Raw genomic sequence first — 20,451 nt, 5'->3', positions numbered from 1 at the left:
GTTATCACCACTTTCCTAACCAAATCCCAGCTCTGGTGATCCTGCTTGTCAGTGCTCCCTCGGGGGCTAGAACTGCAGAAGCTGCTTTGGTTCCTCCCCTGATCGCCGTGCACAGGGACATGGTGGGTTCTGCTGGAGAGCTGACATGCTCCCCATACAGCTCTGCTTTGGTGGCAGGAGACAATGTCTGTGTGTGTCAGGGCTGTGCTCATACCCAAAATCACAACGAAGTTTGACACCGAGTTCCTTAAAAATTCCCAGCGTGGTGATCAACACTTGGCAGCATCAAGGTCTGGTGGGAAATCTCTTTCCACAGCTCAGCCAGGGTCAGGGTCTGCCATTCCTTTGGGACACATCTGGAAGTCCAGGCATGATTTGAACTGGATGAGGTTCACGAGGCTGAAGACAGTTTGTAGTGAACTGTGTGAGTGTTGCTGGACAGAGGAGCACCTATCTTTGACAAATCTGCAAAATAAGTTTTACTGCTGGAATTTTTCATGCTCCTTTTCTCAAGTGAGCAAGTGAACTTGTTTAGTAAACATAGAGGCAACATCAACCATGTTCTTTACTATACAAACCAGAAAATTAAAATCTCAATTTGTTTTTTTTTGTAAGAGCAGTTGTTATATACAGGTAACTAAATAAAATTAAGTTTCAGTTAAAGCTCCCAATTGTACTGTATGTACAATTCAGTGACAAATGAACAGCTTACGGGTTTTGTTGTTGTTTCTTCTTTTTAAAAAGTAATAAGATTTGCATTCAGAATATCTGATAATAGTCTTACAATTGCACTACTTATCATAAAGATGGTGCTTGGGAACAAAAGAAGATTTATGAATTCTTTCATAAAATTACATCTGTGAGGAATTTTAATTTGTGGTGCAATTTCTGTAGTATTATTCAATTATCAGTTATTTATGTGTTCAAGTGGCAGCAGTACACCTTTTAAAACAAACAGCCACTCACCACTATGGTTACATGAGCAGTTATTGTAACTGTCTGGAAATTACCTGTGCTGGCAAAGGACAGCACAGCCATATGAGAAATACCTTTTGACATTACAAAATGTGTTCTGTATTACAAATTGGAATTTATTATTTGAATCTGGTTTTAAATCAGTCATTTACTTTGTTCTCACAGGAGACTTAGCCAGAGGCCTACAACTGAAGAGCTAGAGCAAAGAAATATCCTGAAGCGTAAGTATTTTATTCAGGCTTCAGCTAGTATTTACTTAGGAAATGAGCATGTGTTGGATTCATATGGAAGCCCATAACTGTTGCTGCAGTATTAGATCCATGACCGGAGAGAAATTATGTTCTAGAAAATAATGTGTCAACACTAGATTTATATACTAACCTGTAACTGTGGCCGTGAAAAGAACATATATTCAATATGCCAAATTTTGCTTGTCACAATCCCACTTCTTGAAGGTGGTCCCAAAAGACCAGGAATGATTTAGATACCCCTTAGAAGTAGTTCTAGGCTGGTTGACTTTCCACCTAATTTTTATGAGGAGGAGGAGGAGGGAATATCAGTAGGAGGCAAAGGTGGGATGTAAGGGCAGAGGTTGGAAGGAGGAGTAGAAAGAGGTAAGGCAAAGTGTTCAGAGGAAAGACAATAGGTATGTGCCGAGTACTTCAGCATGCTTGCCTTCATATTCACTTTTGACATAAATGTCTTCTGTACTGAAACCTTCATGAGACATTCTCACCAAATATCTTCCCATTTATTAAATCCTTCCTCAATATCCCTGCTGAAAAAAAAGTCTTTAATTCAAATAGTCAAGGGCAGAGGAATGAAGTACATTAGGTGTTTATACCTATTCTTCCATTTACTTATATTGGTTTTGTTCTTAGGCTGGCAGACTCTTCAGAACAGGAAGTTTTTGTCTTCCTTTATGAATCTTTCCATAATATGGGTGTTACCTAAACACATAGTGTAGCAGTTGCCATGCCCAGCTCCATCTAGCCCTGTATTCATTCTACGGGAGTAGCTAGTATTTGATGGTTAAGTAGAAGAAATAAATGAAGAAAATGCACATGCAAGGCTTTCACACATACCAAAAAAATAAAAAAATTCATCTATTCTTAGCACATGAGAACTTTTCACACCTCCTGAAAGAGAAGGAATAATGCTGTTATTTCCAACAATCATTCAGAAGAGTTGTGCAACCCTGATGTGCAGCATGGTAATGGAGGGAAAGAAAATGGGCTGTTTGCCTGACAACATCCATGGACTGATGACTCGGTCACTTTATCAAGCCAGCAAATCAGAGGAGTCAGCAATTATTGGCTTTCAGGCAACCATCCGTGCTAATAAAATCTTACTGCTGTTGTACAAGCTCTCAGATGCCAAATAGCTCCATGTCTTATTGAAGAGGGAAGCTACAGTTCATGTGTGCACAAAAAAGGGGTCATGGGACTCCCATCCAGCACATAATGTGAATAGACTTCCTAAAACTGTAATTTCTGAACCTATAGATTGCATAGATAAATAAAGATAAAATTTGAAATAGGAATATTTTTTTATATCACAGATTGCTCATGCTAGACTATGTGAGAAAGGTAATTCCAAAACATCTTTGGTGGGCCAAGATACGGCCACTGAGCTGGGAGCACCAGCTGGGCTCCCTTATTGCCCTTTCGGTCTCGTTTACCTTAAGGTAGCTAACCTAGTAGCGAACCTGCAATGTATTTAATATCACTTTTGCCAATGTTTTTTCTATTCACTGATTTTGCAATAAGTAGCTCAAGACCTGAAAGCAGTTAATAGATTTCTTCTCCTGTTTCAACTTGTTTACTTTAAGCTTTTGGCAGTGTACCAAGCGTTACACTCAGTGCCTCCCGCTGTCCTCCCCTGCTGCTGCCGAGGGGCTGTCTTAAATAGGCAAGGGAGAGCAAAAAATACAGGCTGGGGAGCAGAATGATAAATCACAAAAAGTCACAGAGTCCTTGGCGAGCACATGGAGAATACAAAACTGCTTTTTGCTCATCTCTGAGATACAAAATATTTCAAGTTGAAAATGATCTGTAAAAAGCAAAGTGAACCAAAGCAAGCCAGGATTTGTGGTGACAGTCTGACTCAGAGCCCTTTCAGGGTGCAAGTTCTCTCTCAGCCCTAAGGCACTCATATTTTAAATCAAAATTATTGCATTCCCTTCCTGTGGATCATTTGAAAATGTTTACATGTCTTAAATGCCTTTGTTGGTGTAGTCAGCTTTTGTGAGTAAGTTGGGATTTCTTTCATAAAGTTTCCTTCTTCCTATTTTTAAGCAGTGGATGGGGAGGAGGGGTTATATTATTGCATGTATATAAATTGCAGCTAAGGGGAAGTATTGTTTTGAGTAATATTTATCATAGACTTTGAGGTTACATTAAGTGGTAAAGGTCCAAATGTTTACTTCAGAATTAAGTTCAGCCCAAATCCTCTAAGAGGTTAAAAAAAAAATCCGTATTTTTTTCTCTTTTTTTGTATATCCAGTTAGTGAGGAAGTCTGTTTTGCAAGAAGTTTTGTTTTGATAATATTACCAGATAAACCAGTTACTGAAAATCCTGTTTCCAAGTATGATCACAAGGCATTGCAGGCGTATTTCTATAAAAAGTGTTTGAATAAAACTATCCAGACTTCTGAGACTTCCCATACTAAAACAAAGTTATGATAACTCAAGAGTCCACTTGAAGGAATACATAAAGCCCTGTGTTTTTTATAAAGACAGGTTTCTTGTGTACTGGCTTTGAACCAACAGTATTTATAGTATTGCAGTATGGCAAAGAAACTTTCTAGTCTTCCAAGAATTTCAGATTAAGATAACTGTATTTTTTTCCTGTATTGGTAAAGGACAGTGAACTTCATGTGCAGTGCATCTGCATGCCTGCCAGTAGTGGCTTTGTAGAAGACAGGGTTTGGCTTTTAGAAAACTGGCTTTAGCTCTCAGTGCTAGTTAAGAAATATTAATGTAAAATCAGGAAAGAGAAACCACTGTGTGTGTTTCAGAGCACTGCGAGGAGCAAGTGCTTTGTTTGTCTTTTCTTTCTCTTTCCCTAGCAAGCCCACGGAGAAGTCTAAACATAGCTAATCCCATAGGGACACAATGGAAAGTTCAGTACTCCAGGAGTACTTTCTGGTCAAGAACAGAACAGTCCTCGGGCAGGAAAAATTCTGTTTTCTCTTTTCCCCTTCTGCTGCAAAACAAATGTCCCCAAGAACAAAAGGTGACCAAATTTAATATGGCAAAAGTTGCACGAGCAATAAGGTATAGATGCCAGGGAGGCTGCTGGTTTGACTTTGGAGAGTGGATTGTTTAACTTGATGGCCACAATAAGTGATGATAAACAAAACTGTTTCAGTTAGGATTCAGAACCCAGTTTGACCTCTTAGGAGGTGCAGGCAGGGAAGGAGGGAAGCCATAGTTTTGCTGGGATCTAACCAGAGACTTCTGGAAGCAAAGGGCGCTTGCTAGGCTGGTCCTTTGCCAATAAGGCAGCAGCGGGACATCTGAGGAGGGGACTTGCAGCTGGGAATGCTGTGTTTATATTTTCTTTCTCCACGCTACACAGATTAGATCTGCTTTTAAGGTGGAAAGCAGAAGTGTGTTTCTGTGCATTAATGTGTTCCTGTTTGGGCAAGTGAGTCACCTGCAGCCAGATCTTGGCCCTCTGGCTGGAATTTTCCACAATACCTGAAGGAACCAGGAGCACCAGACCCATTATTTTTAGCGTCACATATCTTCTTAACTCATTACAGCAACTTTCAAAATTTTTACCCTAAAAGACCAAAAATACACTGTAGATTTTACTGTTTGTAGGAATTTGTATCCAGGCAGTGTTTCTGTAGCACCAGGCTTAAAGCAACGCTCTGCCCAGCGGGCCAGAGGTGGGAAATTGGTGCTTTAGGCATGAGTCAGTGCCAGAGACAGAGGCTTGTTTGCCAAACAACAGATTCAGTAGATTAGCAGCAACCATCAGATTTCAGTCCATTTCCTTTAGCTCTTGAGTTTTATTCCTAGAAGTAAACCAACTTGAATGTATAAAATACATCCTGTCCCCGGACCTCTCACACAGAAGACTATCTGTTCCCCATGGGTTTTATCCCTCCTGCTTTGCATCAGGAGTGAAGGAAGGGCCTGATGCCTCCTGCTGGTATTGTCCTCCAAAAGATGGGCTGCCAGCTCTCTTGACAGCCTGTTCCAGGACCTGCCTCGACCTCTGCCCAGCAGCTATAATGACGGCCTTGCGTGTTGCCTATTTTTGGGTGTTTTCCCTTGTTCAGTTGTCCCTTTGTGCAGTCATCTGGTACCCACAGGGAGGTAGCTTTACAGCTTGGGATAGGCAGCTAACCTTCAACCTTCCTAAATGTCCAGACTAACTCTTTTACGGTATTGTATCCTCCCTCAAAATATAGAAAAACAGTATTTCAGGTGACCATGCTGTTGGTAGTTCCTTAAGGTATGCATTAAGCAGTCTGAGCCCCTATTTCTTACGTGAAGCAGCTTGTTGCTGCTTCTGAGGAGACACTGTGGTTTAGATAGCAAAGAAATGTCAAGATATGAATAAGGCACAATTTATTTTATGAATTAAGTTAAGGAAAGGACAGTACAGTGATGTATATATTCAGCTGCTTTTTTTTTTGCTATGTCTGCTACTGGAGAGTTTCCAAGGTAGACCATTCATGAAGGGACAAAATTTTTTACGTCAGATGATTCCCAGGTGAATGGAACCCCAAATTAATAGTTTGTGTTTAATTACCTCAGCTACAATGTCTACTGATTGCAAAGACAGGATGTTTAAACAAAAGCCTGCAGATGATTTATCTGTCCTAAAACAGCTAGAGAGCTTTCGATTTTTTTTTTAGGTGAGGATTTTATGAAAAGAGTACAAAGTCCTTAAATACACCCAATTTGTTTATTGATAGATATATTAATTAAAAAATTAAAATGTAGATTAATCTATAACTCTTCATTCTTCAGGTTTAGTCCATTTACAGTTCCTCTATGGAAACAGGCCATCAATTTCTTTTCCATTTAAGAGAAAAGTTATTAATAAACCATAAATTACATCCATGTTTCAGTATCTCAGTAAAATCACCACCAGTATGAGATCCAGCCTAATCCTGACAGCAAGACTGTGAGATTGCATCTTGCTCTTGGAAACCTGGGGTTGGTGTTGGACGCTTCTCACAGAGCAGATCTTGGGCTGGCGTTGCCTTTTTCCTACTGTATCTTTCTTCTTTTTCATTTTAATAATTTGTCCTCTTCTCCTTTCCCTTGTATTTTTCTTCTATGAAAGCCTTTGAGTTAGCAAAGGAAATCTGCAAGTACCACAAGGTATCCTGTTGTAGCATTTCCTTCAGTGTGTAAGTCATGATACACAAACTCTTCTGTAGCCAGGTTACCTATAGTAACATAGCAAGCTGGACATGGGAAACAGGGCAAATACGACTACACTAGGATTTAAAACTGCCTTTTCATCTATAAAGGTTGGCTGTATCCAGAGCAAATTGATTCCTTTAAATTTATAGTTACCCTTGAACTATAATGTGGTGTCCGTAATCCTAAACCGTGAATTAAAACAGGATCAAAATTTTAGGGATGTCTCTAGATAGGATATTTCAGAATATAACCATCAGAGGTGGACTGAAAGGGCAAATAATATTCTGCAAACTGTACATCAATCTAGAAACATGCTAAGCCCATATGAACATGTCTTTGTAAGTGTGCTTTTCACTGACAATCAAGAAATCAAGTTTGGTTAGCACAGAAATTTGTTAAAACCACATTTTAGTCACATGCCCAAATACATTCCAAAAATGCACGTGTATATTTGTGCTGTACTCATTCATCTGGTATAGCCAGTGGCCCTTAACCAAGAGGGCTTGGGTGCTGAATCTTATGCCCCCATTATAAAACCAGAAAAAAAATTTAAGTAATAAAACCAATTTGCCCTAACAAATGACAGTGAAACAAATCTCATTGATTCATTGTGTCCTGTAGCAGTAGAAGACACTTGTCTGATTTAAATAGTCAGAGCAAACTTTTTTCTTGACACTTATGAATAACTAGACTCTCACTCTAAAGTCAAGAGATGGCATGTTGGAAGTAAAAGCAACAATTCTAACAATTATTTGTTAGAATAATTAACTGAAACATTAGGCAGCTCTTTCAGGGTACGTGCTTGCTGATGCACAGAAAGGAAATGACAGGCACCTCCTCTTTGCTGTGCTCGTGATCCACAGTTGACTTGAGATGTCTACAGAATCAGGGGAAATGCGGATAGGGAAAAGAATGAGAGCAAACAAAAGCCAAAAAGCAGACAACACATGCAGCACTATCCAGAAATATGAGGAAATATGACCAAGGACTTAAAGTTCTGAAGCTTTCAACCAACAGATATACATTATGTGCAGTTATAATACTTAAATATTCACTCCTTTTTATCTCTTCTGAAAACAGAGAAGAATGAAGAAGAGGAACAGGAAGCCAAAAGAGAAATAAAACGTAGACTCAGTAGAAAGGTGATGATGTGTTTTTTGTATTATGTATTCGTGCACATAGAATTATGTTTTATAAGAGTCTAAAAATCATTGTGTAGACATTACTGCAGATGTCCATCAGTCATGTCCCCAGATTAGAAATCTGCTTAAAAAGCAGTACAAGCCAAATCCATCTTGGGGCAAACTCCATCCTGTCCAGTTTCCCACACCTGGAAAAGCATATAGAGTCTGGCCATGCTTAATATTTGTCTGTGTAAGCAGGGGAAATAAGTGACACGTTTCCTCTGTGAGCTGTCACATATGTTGGAGGGCAGCCACACCTGTAGATCTTAGAGCAGTGAAGGGGGCAGCAAAGCAATGTAAGCTCTACAAAATCCCTTCACCGATCTTCTAACCACATTGGTGGTCCAAGCTTCTGCAGGTGGGATCATGCTCATTGTCCCTGGAAATGGAGCAGTTATGGGTCTGCTGTTCTGGGACAGGATGTGGGGAGTTTTCATAAGTATCTCTAGTCTGCTCTTCTCTGCAAAAATAGTTTCCTGAATATGATCATCTTTAGTTAATTAAAGTGAATATTGTTTGAGGGGAGTGAAACAATTTGGCATCATAACGACCCCCAGATGGTCAAAACCAATTTTTTTAGTTAGGCAGGTAGTTCCTAATCCTGCTTATTTCAGTACTACAGTTTAACACAGCAAACTGTATAATCATTGATGCAAATGGCCTAGTGGAGTAAATGCTGTGACAGTTGCAAAGTCACAATTAATATTCCAGGGATAACTGTCATGATTCCCTGTGACCTGCCTGACGAAGACTATTTTTATAATTGAAAAAATTAGGTTGTGCTGCCTCTCCATTCCTGTGCAGCACTCCCGGGATGGTGCCTTTTTATAGACACCTGAAAGTGACCCTATTTAGAAATACCATTAAAGTTCTCTTGAGATTACATCATACCCTCGGCTTTTATTTTACTTTATTTCATCTTATTAAGTGTATTATTTTCTGCCTCTTGCTTACAGCTCAGTCTGAGGCCTACAGTGGCTGAACTTCAAGCAAGAAGAATCCTTCGATTTAACGAGTATGTGGAAGTCACAGATTCTCCGGATTATGACCGTCGTGCTGACAAGCCTTGGGCCAGGTTAACTCCTGCAGACAAGGCAAGAGACAAATGTAGATTATAAGAAAATGCTTGCATCTGTTACTTCTGTGGAGCTTTCCTCTGATTTACATTCTCTTGATGCCGGCATCACAAATGACATCTGCTGGAGACAGCGAGATTGTCATGGTACTATTGCTTGCAGATAAGAAAACCCACTCAGGTGCCCACTAAGAGCATATTTGCCACCTCTGTTATGACAGTTCAGCCTAGAATTTCTAATCTTTTTTCCTAATTTTTCTAATTTTTAAATCCTTGCTAAGCCAGAAAAATGCTTAGCAAAGGTGGCCCTGACTTGTGGAATTCAGGCGAATTCTGCCACTGAGAGTTACTTTTGCAACTTGTTTGAGTGCAAAAAGGTAGAAGCTGTCTCATCCTCAGGGATCCTCAGGGATCTTGGCCACAACAACCAGTGCAGGAGCTGACTGTGTGCATGCAGTGCAACTTCATGGGAAATTTGCCCCTAAAATGTACAGCTTATAGTTCCTCTACCTAACTACAAAGAATGAGACAAAAGATACTGTGACTCTCATTTAAAAAGAGATCAAAGATTACCATAAAATACTCTTCCATTTCCATCCTATACCACTTAATAGGAAAGGAACTTAAAAAGGAAAGCTGTAGGATTTAGGTAGCAAAAAGTACTGGCCCTTTTAGCAATGGATCTGAACCTACTTTTATGGAAGTCCAATGAGATGTGCTTGACATGAAAAGCGATATGTGCAAGCACTCACTGTCTTTTAGCTCAACATGGTGAAGCACTAATTTTATTTCAGCTTGCATTTTTTAATATTAATATTAAAAAACTGCCAGCTCATCTGACAATCAAATGAGAATCTCGTATCAAGTCAAGGTGGAGACATTAAAAATGTAGCCAGAAGTGTTTGTATGTGTTGTTTCTGGGAGGTGCTGAGCACTCTCTAATCCTCACATAGTGTGTGGGAGATTAGAGCACCCAGCTCCTCCACTTTGACCTGAGTCCAGCCAGCGTACACTGAACTATTAAAAACAATGGAGTTTTCTACCTACTTCAGTAGAGCAGTTTTTAATTTCAATTAACTTTGTAATGAACAGGTGCCCAGGGCTGGTTCTGTGAGCCCCATGTTTGTTGGCCTTAGCAGAAAGGCATACCCAGGGTTGCCTGGAAACTCCCTCACCCTTTTTTTTTTTCCCAGGGAAGTCATTCTTCTAATTCCAGCGGGAGCAGAAAATTGTACTGTAACTATATTAAGAAGCTGGAGCTCTAATGTCTTTCCTGCTGATTTGGTGCTCAGAAATTGCTGCCCCTTTCCTAGCTATAACAGCAGTTTCATGTAAGCATGCTGTTGTGGCTAAACAGAACCATCCCCTGCTTAAAATGAAGTTTCTCATTTATGAGACTGCAGTCTGGTGATGCTATAATTCTATCATGCTGCTTGCCTGTTCTGCATTGAAAAGATACACACCAGATGACATTTCTTTAGAGCTTAATGAAATGATAGTGTCTTTATTTAAAATAGTGAAAGAAAAGAGTAAGAATAAACTGCCATTTCCTTTCACAGTAAAGGTAGGAAGGCATGTGGCATAGAAATAAAACCCCTTGTAGTATATTAGAATATTTCAGAAATTATATTTATTACTTGATGAAGTAAATTGCTTATCAATCTCTTAACATAAGCAACAAAGCATTTACAAATGCACTGAATTTTTGCTGTTCCTCAGTATCTGCCAACTGAAACCACAAACCTGAAATGTCCAAATATTTCATGTCATTTTACATAAAACTAATCAAACTAAATGACTAATTCCACTTAAAAAAAAATTGCTGTTCATCTTGCATTCCTGAAGACCTGTCTCCAGTGGGGAGACAGAGACAAGGCCCCTGCTGTGTGCACGGTGCCTGTGCAGGTGGAGTGACTCACCAGCTCCTCAGGGGCTGTGCCTGGAGATACAACCCCCTCCTGGCTGCATATTCATCAAGTGATTGCAAAGTAACCCAATCCCTTGCCCATTTTTGTCTTTAGGAAGTGCCGTATTTCGTATTTCGGTGGGGGCTTGGTTCACCCGTTGAAGTAGATTTGGTGTTTCTTTGTTTATTGTTGGTGCTTGATGCTTTGGGTTTCTTTGTAATGTAAGACTGCTTCAAACAGCTGTAATTGAGAAAAGTAATTCCTGTTGATGATCAGAAATGTGTGAGAGCTGTGGATTATAGTAAGGGAGACTTGAAATGGGAACTGTAAGGAAAGTGCAAAAGGTTCCTTTCATATTCATTACTTTCCTTAAAATTCATATTTCTTACAGTTGCATATATCATTATTGTTTATTAGGCAGCAATACGGAAAGAGCTGAATGAATTTAAAAGCACAGAAATGGAAGTACACGAGGAAAGTCGGCAATTTACCAGGTGGGTGAATCCCTCTTCTTGCATAAGTGTGAGACATGGACATGACAGCAACCCTCTGCCTTTCTGCAAGTCCTCTGCAGTTGTGTCATGATTTGTATGGATTCCTACCATGAGTCCCCTTGAATCTCATCAGTGATTCTGTTAGAATTCCCAGTGATTCTGTTAGAATTCCCAGTGCTGCTGATGCCATCTCTAGTTGGTACAGCAGTGAAGGTGACTGCAATGGATTGGTTGCACAGAAAAAGATTGTTTGGGGCATCTAAAAAATAGTCCTTTGAAAGAACTCGGTGGTTCTCACAGATAAAGTTAGTAGTCCTCAAGCGCACAAAAATAAAGGCATTTCCTTCTGTGGCAGCGCTCCCTTGCTCATGAAAGTATATATTTTTGTAGATGCATTTGCTAAGTGAAAACTAGATGATGTGTTGAACTTCAGAAAAGCTCGCCAGTGTTTTGGCAAGCTTTCTAAGGGTCACCTGGGCACCTGGCAGCAGTTTCTGGGGAACAAGATAGATTCCCTTTTTGCCACTTCTTATCTGTTAATCTGGATTTGTTTTGTTCTCTGCTTTGGATAACACCAAATTGTTGTCTGAAGCATTATTGTTTTCAAGAGCTCTGAAGTGTCCATAGTTTTTAGCAGGCCTTAAAATTTGGCAGTTATTCCTAGGGGGAGGGAGACATTTCCTGTCATCCCCGTGGCATGTGTTCATGCTTCTTGGAAGTTACAAAGGCTGAAAACGGATACCAGCAAGCAAAACTTGATGTTAGGATCAACCAACATTGTGTACACAGTATTGTTGCCTTTGCTTCTACAGAGAATTAAGTCAAATAAAAATAATTGCCGAAGACTGCATCCTTTCTGTTTCCTGTTACTGTTTCAACCAAACTCAGGATCCAAGCTAGGGATCCTAGTGTGAACCTTCTAATTTAAGAGTGTGTAACAGGAAAATTCAAAATGGGATATGGATGTTTCATGCCTCATCTGCTTCATTGCCTGATTTCACACCTTCAGTGATTCCTTTCTCACCAAAACATGGATATTTTTTTTAATAATAATGTAAAGTTACTTCTTTGTAGATACAACATGAACAAATTCATTTTCAGAAAATCAAACCAGTTTCACAGGCAGCAAACCTAAGCCAGGAGATGAACCAGGAGGCAAGGTTTTAATTTAGTGTCACATTCTGACCATTAGAAAATGTTCTTTTCAAACATGAAGATGTATATTTTCATTTGGCTTCTGATGTAATTGTCTCTTCAGCTACTAGGTAGTGTATCTTTTTCAGAATATATAAAAATACTGCTTTTTAAAAAAAGGACATCCCAAGGGAGAGAATAAAAATAGCAGGTATAGAAACCAACTCCCTGCTTACATTGTTGTGTTTCCTGAGTTGCACTGCAATATCGACGCATAAGTAACAGATAGGCATGAGTCATACAAAAATAATTGGATATTTTTTCAGGAGGTTCGAAAACAGTTGAGACTTATTACAATTGGATTTTTGAAAGCTGAACCAGAAATCCAGTGGACTGACAAACCAGTTAAAAAGTGAATTATTTTTTTCGAGGAGGGCCTTGGAAAATGGAGCAAAAAATAGACACAGCCAAATAATGGTAAATATAGGCAGTGGTTCCATAGGGTCCCAAAAGAATTTCAACATGAGAGAAATCAGGTTCTCTGTTCCCTCTCCACCCTCTTTTGTTTCACTGATCATTTTGTGGAGTCACTGCACGGAAGTCAGAAGAGTAACACTAGAAAAAGCTAATTAAGAGCAAAATAAGGTGCAGATGTTTTAAGTCAATTGCAATTTTGAAAATAAAAAGAGATCCCATTTCCTCTGGGACCTCTCATTAAAAATTATGTAGTTTCTGCTACATTTGGATTGATAAAAAAAGTGATTTAAGAAAACCATAGACAGAAGCCTCTAGCTAGAGAGATTGATTCTTTCCAAGAAGATCACTGAAATAATGCAAACCAAAAGGCACTTGCACTGGCAGCTGGTTAACAAAGCCTTATTCATAAAGTTCTGTGATAGAATGAGACAACGAAGCTGCTTACTAAACAAAAAATAGTTTATAGGATATGGTTTCCTATATTATTACAGATTAAATATAAGATGCTTTAATATTCTAATCAGTACTTACAACATATTTGAATTGTTAAAATTTTATTTTAAACATAGAAAATTAAAATTGTTCATCATTTACAGCAATGACTGTCAGTTTAACTGTTTTTCTACTTCTAGTAATTTAGACTGATCCTTTCTGTTATTTCATGAGAGAATCCAAGAAACCAAGTTTCTAAAAATAAATACATAGAAGTTTGGAAAGAGGATATTAGTTAATGAAGTGTTTCTAATGGAAATGCTATATGTAGTCCACTATATCGTTCAACACAAATACAAAACCCCTATGTCTTTATTGCAATCCGCTGTACCTTCACTTAGCAGATGAGCTGCATACTTGTGAATGTCAGCTTTTGTGTGCACCTCCTTTATTTGAGAAATGCATCCCTGTATTATACTGAATCAGCTTGTAATGTGGGGTAATGTGTGGCTTGTTTTCTCTTCTCTGGAACTGTTAAGAGAAAATGTGTCAAACAAAAATTTAGGTAAATCCATTGTATTACGTGCATCATTACCTTTGCCTTTTTTCAAGCTGTTGCATATTTTACTACTTCATGGACAGATACATTTTATAAGCCATTTAAAGAGATATTTATGTCTGGTGATAGATACATTGAGACCTGATACTGGTGTCCTTCTTACCCTTTTGCTTGGATTCATTACATTTAAGATGAGTTAGAATTTCAACTGCTGTAGGTTCCTAACTTATTGTAGAAAAGGTTGGTGACACCTTTTGGAGCAATCCATCTCTCTAGCCATCATACAGGCAATCTGGAGCAATGTACATGCTCTACCTAAAAGCCTAAAAAACAGTTGGATATATTTGGGCCTTCAGCTGATAATAGGAAGAAAGCATCTGCAGTGCTATAAAAGTTGTTGCGTACTTTAAAAAAATGCCACCTTTTTTAGCCTTATTTTGCACAAGGATTAAAACCCAGAAATTTAAGTCTTATGGTTTATCAAAGCTTTTCCCATAGTAGCTACTGTCATCCAAGTAGTGGATGCAATTATGGCTAAATCTGTACTGGCAAACAAAACAGACTGGACACTGTTCTCTGGCCCTGAGGCAGGCTTGGCATAGCTTGAATTCATACAATTAACCTATCCCTCTCACCCCAAAACAGGGCAACATCCCCCCATACCCAGCTTGCCTGTTGTCCTGTGCTGATGCCAAACATGCCCAGGCAGTACCTGAAAGAGCTGGTTGACCCAAGCCAAACCATGCCAGAGACCACAGTGACAGGTTAATGGTATGGACAGACAGTGATACACCAGTGCTTGAGCCACACCAAATCCCTGTTTGGTTTTATAAGTAGAGAGAGATGGACAGCAAGTGATAATAGGTGTGCCTCTAAACCCACATAGACCAGGAAAATCAGGAATAATTCTGTTTGGGCAAAAAAAGTAAACAGCTATGAGAGCAGGATGAGGATCAGGTTCATTTTCAGTTGAAATAATATAATTCCAGGTTTTTTAATTTATCTTTTCAGGTTTCATCGTCCATAACAGTTTGACCACATCCCATATTTCATGTAACAATTTTCTTTTGGGAAATCATCGCATCCTGAAGACCTGATATTGCACTGGAACTTAAGTATGAGTGTGTGCTACAGTTTACCCTCATGTTAATGAAGAAAGTGGCCCTCGTCTTTATCAATGGACAAATGATTTGTCTAGGAGGAGAACTCACGTGAAGCATTTGTCCGTGTTCAGCCAGACCACAGTCTGTGGCTACCCCACACAGACAACTTGGTGGACTTCTTCATCAGAGCTCCACAAGTCAGGAAGTGCTGAAGACAATCGCTTGAGAGCCTGCTACCAGGAACTCATCAGATTTCATAGGGTTGTGACTGAGGGTAACTACGAGGGAGGGGGTGTGTGAAAAGGACTGAGAGCTGGGGGAAGAGAGTCTTCGCTTGTCAGTCCACAGAGAAAAGTGGAATGGATGGAACTGCCTAATGATGCACAGTGGGGAGAATTATTTAAAAGAAAAAAAAAAGAGTGTGTGAGCAACTGTGCATGTTTTTTTGGGTTTTTTTAGTGGCTGCAGCCTGTCTTAAAAAGACAGCAAGCCATAAGACCTCATGTTATCAGTACTTTAGTGAAGAACTGTAATTTTCTTTGGTGCCAGTAAATACAGTTGCCAGAAATTAGTCCTAGTATAACTCATCTGTCTTTTTTAAAATCCCAGTGTGCATGCTTCAGGAAAATACATTGAACAAGCCACATATTTTTTGGTTTTTAATGTTAACATACTCTGGATCCTCAGAAAGACATAAAGAGGATTTGAAGTTTGATAACATTCAGTGAAATGCTTCATGTTTAGAAACACTCTCTGTCACTTGCCATTCAAACCAGAGGGATCATTATCTTTCTCATCATGGCAGGCAGTGGTGACTTCGACATCATGCCGGCGTGAATCCAAAAGCAGAATAAAATTAGGCACAGAAGTCTTTGCTAGTATGCTTGAGGAGTGATTACTAATGTGACTTTTTCCATTTAAGGACTCTTGCATTGCTTTGAGGAAGAACTCCCAGATGATCAGTATGTCTTCAGCCAGTGGTCCTGTAAAAGTGAAGGAAAATCCTTGGAGTGTCTGCAGCCTGCTTTTGTTCAGTGTGAAGAATGCTTCTTAGATTTGTAATTTTTTATACGATCTTGAAATAGTATATGTGAATACAGTACTATTAAAATTAAGTGGTATGGAGTGTGAAAGGCAATACATGATTTTTCTAAGTTGGCCCAAAGGCCCATTAAAAAGCCCGTGGCATTGTTTACACTAAGAAATTTTCTGTCCTATATTAGCACTTATTTATCCTTTGATTAATGTACACAACATTTGGGGGGTGGGTCTGGAATTCACATATGCATACTTTTAATGCAGTATTACAGTATATTTGCTATTTATCCTTTCTAATGTGTGTACATATTACAATTTATTTTTGTCTTTTATGTGCCCTGTTCAGTTTTTAATTATGAAGTGTAAGTATTTCCTTTCTGGCAATAAAAGATCTGTGTAGATGTGATTTTTACCTCAGTAAATCTGCAATAGATTCTTGTGGAATGTTTTTAGTTTATAAAATTGAAGGTTGTTGTTTTAGATGTCAGCCTAAAGGCAGAAAGGCGATTTGGTGGCTAAAATTAGATATCCCTCTTCAGTGCTATTTACAACAAGACCAGGTTTGCATAAATGGGGTGGATTATTTTAGCAAAGAGCACTTCTAATAACAGGAGAGTGCATTCCAACAGCCATCACTCTATTCTTTTTAAAGAGATTGGTAAACCATTTTTAAAGAAGATTTTTATGACGTTAGGATCCCTTACATTTTAGTAAAAAATCTAATGAGGTACAAGGCCCAAAATATCAATAACCAAATAAAATAACCATCTACATGCTTGTAGCAAAGAAAAGCAAGCAGCACCTTCCTTTTTTAATGGAATCAATAAGAGCCATTAGGATTCCATTTGCAGAAAACAGTTTAGCTTCTGGGAGGCCCATCAGTTTAAAAATATAGAAACACTATTTTGACATCAAGGAAGCAGTGCAAATGTATTCTTTGGCACTAAATCCTGCAGGAATTATCAAGCCATTAGAGTTAAGGTTTGTCAGCAATTCTGGTACAATGCTAATTTTTATTTTTAGAATTTGATGAGTAAACTTAAAACTTACACTGGAATAGTTCTGCTTAAACTTTTTTTTTTTTTTGCTGATGTTGCCAAATTTAGAAATGTGTGTCCAAAATCATATAAAGGTCTACTATGTTGACTTTGAAGTATAAAACACAGTATTTCACTTCAAAGGAAACAAGTGAAGCAATTAAATAGACCTCAGTGTTGCCTTAATCCCATCAAAACACTTGAAAGCAGCCATGATACTAAAGGCAGAAGGATAGCTGTTGCACAGGCAGAATAACTTGAACAAAGTAAGGTAAGATTATATATACTTTATATAAGACAGTAGCTCCTCTCACATGCCAGGGTACATATGGGTTACACAAGCAAAGTAAAACTTGTTAAACTCTTAGGATGAAGTTAAATACTTGACTTTGCAAGAACGTATTCCTCTATTCTAGGCCTGGAGCATGGATGGAAAGTTATGTGCTGCCTTTTCATTTTAATAGTTAAAATGCAAAGGTGAGGATACCACTTCTGGCTTAGTCTTCTTCAAGCTGCAATATGTCATAAGAAATGAGGATACTTAGGTGAGGTATCACTTAGGCTTTTCCTATCCTCCTTCTGGGGTTGGAGGTTTTTTTAAAGTATTCACTACAAGCCATTGCTAGAGGCAGAACACTAGCCTCGATGGAGATGCTGAGTTAATTTTTAATTTCTTTTTATTTTTATGATAATCAGATGCATTCTTTGACCCACAATTCAGCAAACTAATTAAGCAAATTTATGTAAGTGGACAAAAGGATTTGCCTTTATTGAAACTTATGTAAAAATTTAGTATGCTTGCAGAATTAGAACTATAAACTATCCATTTTGTATTATACCCACACACAGACATAGAATTGTATATACTATTTTTATATTCTAAAGATCAACTGGCAGAAAAACAACAGCTGGAAAGTGTTATCCATGCAATAAAAAATAATGAGAATTTGGTATGTCACTATGAGAAGTGAAGCATGTTTGCTTTACCTTATTGAGCTGTCTGAAGTCTGTTTCTGCTGCATTTCCTAGCCCTCCGTATCGGTGATTTGAAATGTCTTCAAGTTGCATCAACAGCCCATTGGAAATAATATGCCATATACTTGTCTATGGGGCCGCATGCCTGTTAGAAGATAAAAATCAGGATAAGTCCTGAGAAATTAATAAGTGAGTAATCCTTGAGGAAAAAATAAAAATATGCTGAAAAGGCAAAATAAAAATAACACTTTCCATGCGACACATAGTACAGTCCAGCTGGTTAATGGGGAGCAGTATGTTAATTTTTATCAAACTGGACAAATCATTTAAATGTCATCCACAACATATGACAAACCTTACACGTATTATACCTAATGTTCCACAGAGTCATATATGAACTCAGATGTCTACAGCCATACAAAGAGAAAATTAGTAGCTTGAAGTAGTGGTTTCTGAAATTACCTCATATATCACATTTATCAGTAGAATCATGCATCATACCATGTTGCTGTGGGTGCAAAAGAATGGATGCTTAATCAAATCCTAATTTCTTCTTCACATAAAAAATGTAAATGATTCTACAATGTCTCTTGTCTCTCTCCTTTCAGGTAATACGTATTAGTCTTTTTAGCTGAAATACAGTCTACATGAATTTTCTCAAATTGTAATATATATGTTGACTCAACAAGTACAAAAAAAAATTAAATGCTAATGATTACTTAAGCTAAATACCATTTCATCTGGTGATTTGAAACGTTAGGACCAGGAGCACCATCTTTTCAAAATCACTGAAAGTATTCACAGCTGTTTGTAGGTCTACAAGACTGCATTTATCTGTTGAGTTTATCATTTACCTACAGTTGTCCATGTCCCTTGCTGTGGTGGCCTTTCCTGACCTCTGATGTGGTGCGGGGCAGGGCATACCCACCACCTGCTCTGGCCACACTAAGTACCTCTTAGAGGAGCACCATAGCCTCAGTGTTGATATGTAAAAACCTTATCAGGTGACCACTTCTTATTTTTTAACTTGAAAACGAAATGAAAGCTGTGAAACAAAGGCATTAAAGTATCCCTGATATTAAGAAATTAGACCATTAGACCACTCCTTCCAGGTGAGATTAGTGCTTTGTTTCCTGCAGAAATGCTTCAAACTCAGAGCTGTAACAAGTACTGCTACAGCTACATCAGAGAATTTGTTTCAAAACAGCAGTCAATTAACCTGACTATAAATTTAATCTGAGCCCTAATTTTGTATCATCATAAAGTGGAAGATCCAGCCAGCACAGCCTAAAAATGTCTAATCTAGTCTGGCAGCCTGGGAATCAGCTGAAATCCCCTCATCGGCTGCAGCCGGCAGGGGTTGGAGCCAGGGTAGGAAGAGCCACACTGTCACCTGGCTACCTAGCAGGACAGGTAGTGTTCTGTGTGAACACTGCTGGCATACTAAGCAGGGACTAGAATATCCACCCATGTTTTAATGTCTGTTAATGCTTTAATGATAAAGCAAACCAAGCTAAAAGCCTACGTTTGCATGAAACTGTCAGGCACACCTGAACTGCATCTTTTAATGCTTTCACATCATCTCTTTTTGGTCATTTCTTAAGGAGTTAAGACCTGTGCCACTGCTGCAAACTAAAATAAAAACATACTCAGGGGGAAAAAAAAGGATAAACTTGCCTCCTGCCTTTACGGGCCACATTTAGTTCCATTATTGTTTCTCTCCGTATTCTTACTGTACAAAGCTCAGTGCAATGCTCACTGCTGGGACCTAGATTTTAATAGAAAAAGTGATTCTGAAAGCTTTTATTAGCTTGAGGCAAAAATATTTTGAGGATCAAATTTAAAAAAAAGAAAAAAAGTAAATTCTCCAGAATAGCTTAAAGCTTCTGTTTAACAGAAATCTGGAAAAAAAAACCCCACCAAAACTCATGGAAGCATATGTATAGAGAGAAAGGGAGAAAAGGAGTGAAATGAACATATTTTGCTGTAATGTTTCTATTTATTAACTTTAATAATTAATAAGTTCTTGTTTCACTTTGTCAGTTCCCACCTTGTTTCAGGTTTTTAATGGCAATAGAGCTCATATGAACTAGATACAGCATATCACCAATATTTTCTAGGAGGTAAATATTGCATTGGATAGAACTGAAGAAAGTAATGTTATTCCCTGTATCTCCTTGTTCAGTCATTAATTCTTTATATTAAAAAAGTCTTTCAATACTATGTCAAATTCAACAATATTTGAACATTGTTATGATATAGTAAAATGTTGCTGAACAAATCTTCTCTTCTTTCACTACTTTGTGTGGTGGTATACTGATTTGTAAACTTGCATAAATTTTGGAATTAAAGAAATACTGTGTTTTGGATTATTATTTTAGCGGGTGTGATTTCAAACAAAAATATATAAATGACTTGTTTGAATGGGACTGCGTACGCAAGGTGGGAAGGGTGTGGAGATGGCACGTGCTTAATTGCCTGCAACCATTTAAATAGCTTTTAAGACTTCTTTTTTTTCCCTAAAAGAGAAATAGAATTCCATTTACAACCAAACTGTAAATCTGAGAGAGGCACAAGAATGCTGTAGACCACATTGCTTTACGCTCAGGAGCTAATAAATTGCGTCCTCTCCCAGGATTTTACAGAATAGCTCAAACAGTAAATAAAG

General features: G+C 38.3%; 1 protein-coding gene across 4 annotated transcripts in view; it reads left to right on the top strand.

Annotated features, from left to right (window-relative positions):
* The window catches only part of PHACTR2 (phosphatase and actin regulator 2), a 132,905-nt gene extending 112,767 nt beyond the window's left edge, over nt 1-20,138 (top strand). For 3 of the 4 annotated variants that reach the window (XM_032682591.1, XM_032682593.1, XM_032682592.1), the window contains exons 9-13: nt 1,141-1,196; nt 7,449-7,510; nt 8,509-8,646; nt 10,952-11,028; nt 14,642-20,138. In XM_032682591.1, coding sequence (XP_032538482.1) covers nt 1,141-1,196; nt 7,449-7,510; nt 8,509-8,646; nt 10,952-11,028; nt 14,642-14,657 — 349 coding nt within the window. In that variant the 3' untranslated portion in view covers nt 14,658-20,138. Of the gene's footprint in view, nt 1-1,140; nt 1,197-7,448; nt 7,511-8,508; nt 8,647-10,951; nt 11,029-14,641 lie in introns of those variants that run through there. The other variant, XM_032682594.1, reaches the window with a different exon arrangement.
* The last annotated feature ends 313 nt before the right edge of the window (nt 20,139-20,451 follow it).

The sequence above is a fragment of the Chiroxiphia lanceolata genome, chromosome 3, assembly GCF_009829145.1.
Source record: "Chiroxiphia lanceolata isolate bChiLan1 chromosome 3, bChiLan1.pri, whole genome shotgun sequence".
NCBI lineage: Eukaryota > Metazoa > Chordata > Aves > Passeriformes > Pipridae > Chiroxiphia > Chiroxiphia lanceolata.
Note: the sequence above shows the minus strand (reverse complement) of the source record. Positions and strands in the feature narration are given on the sequence as shown.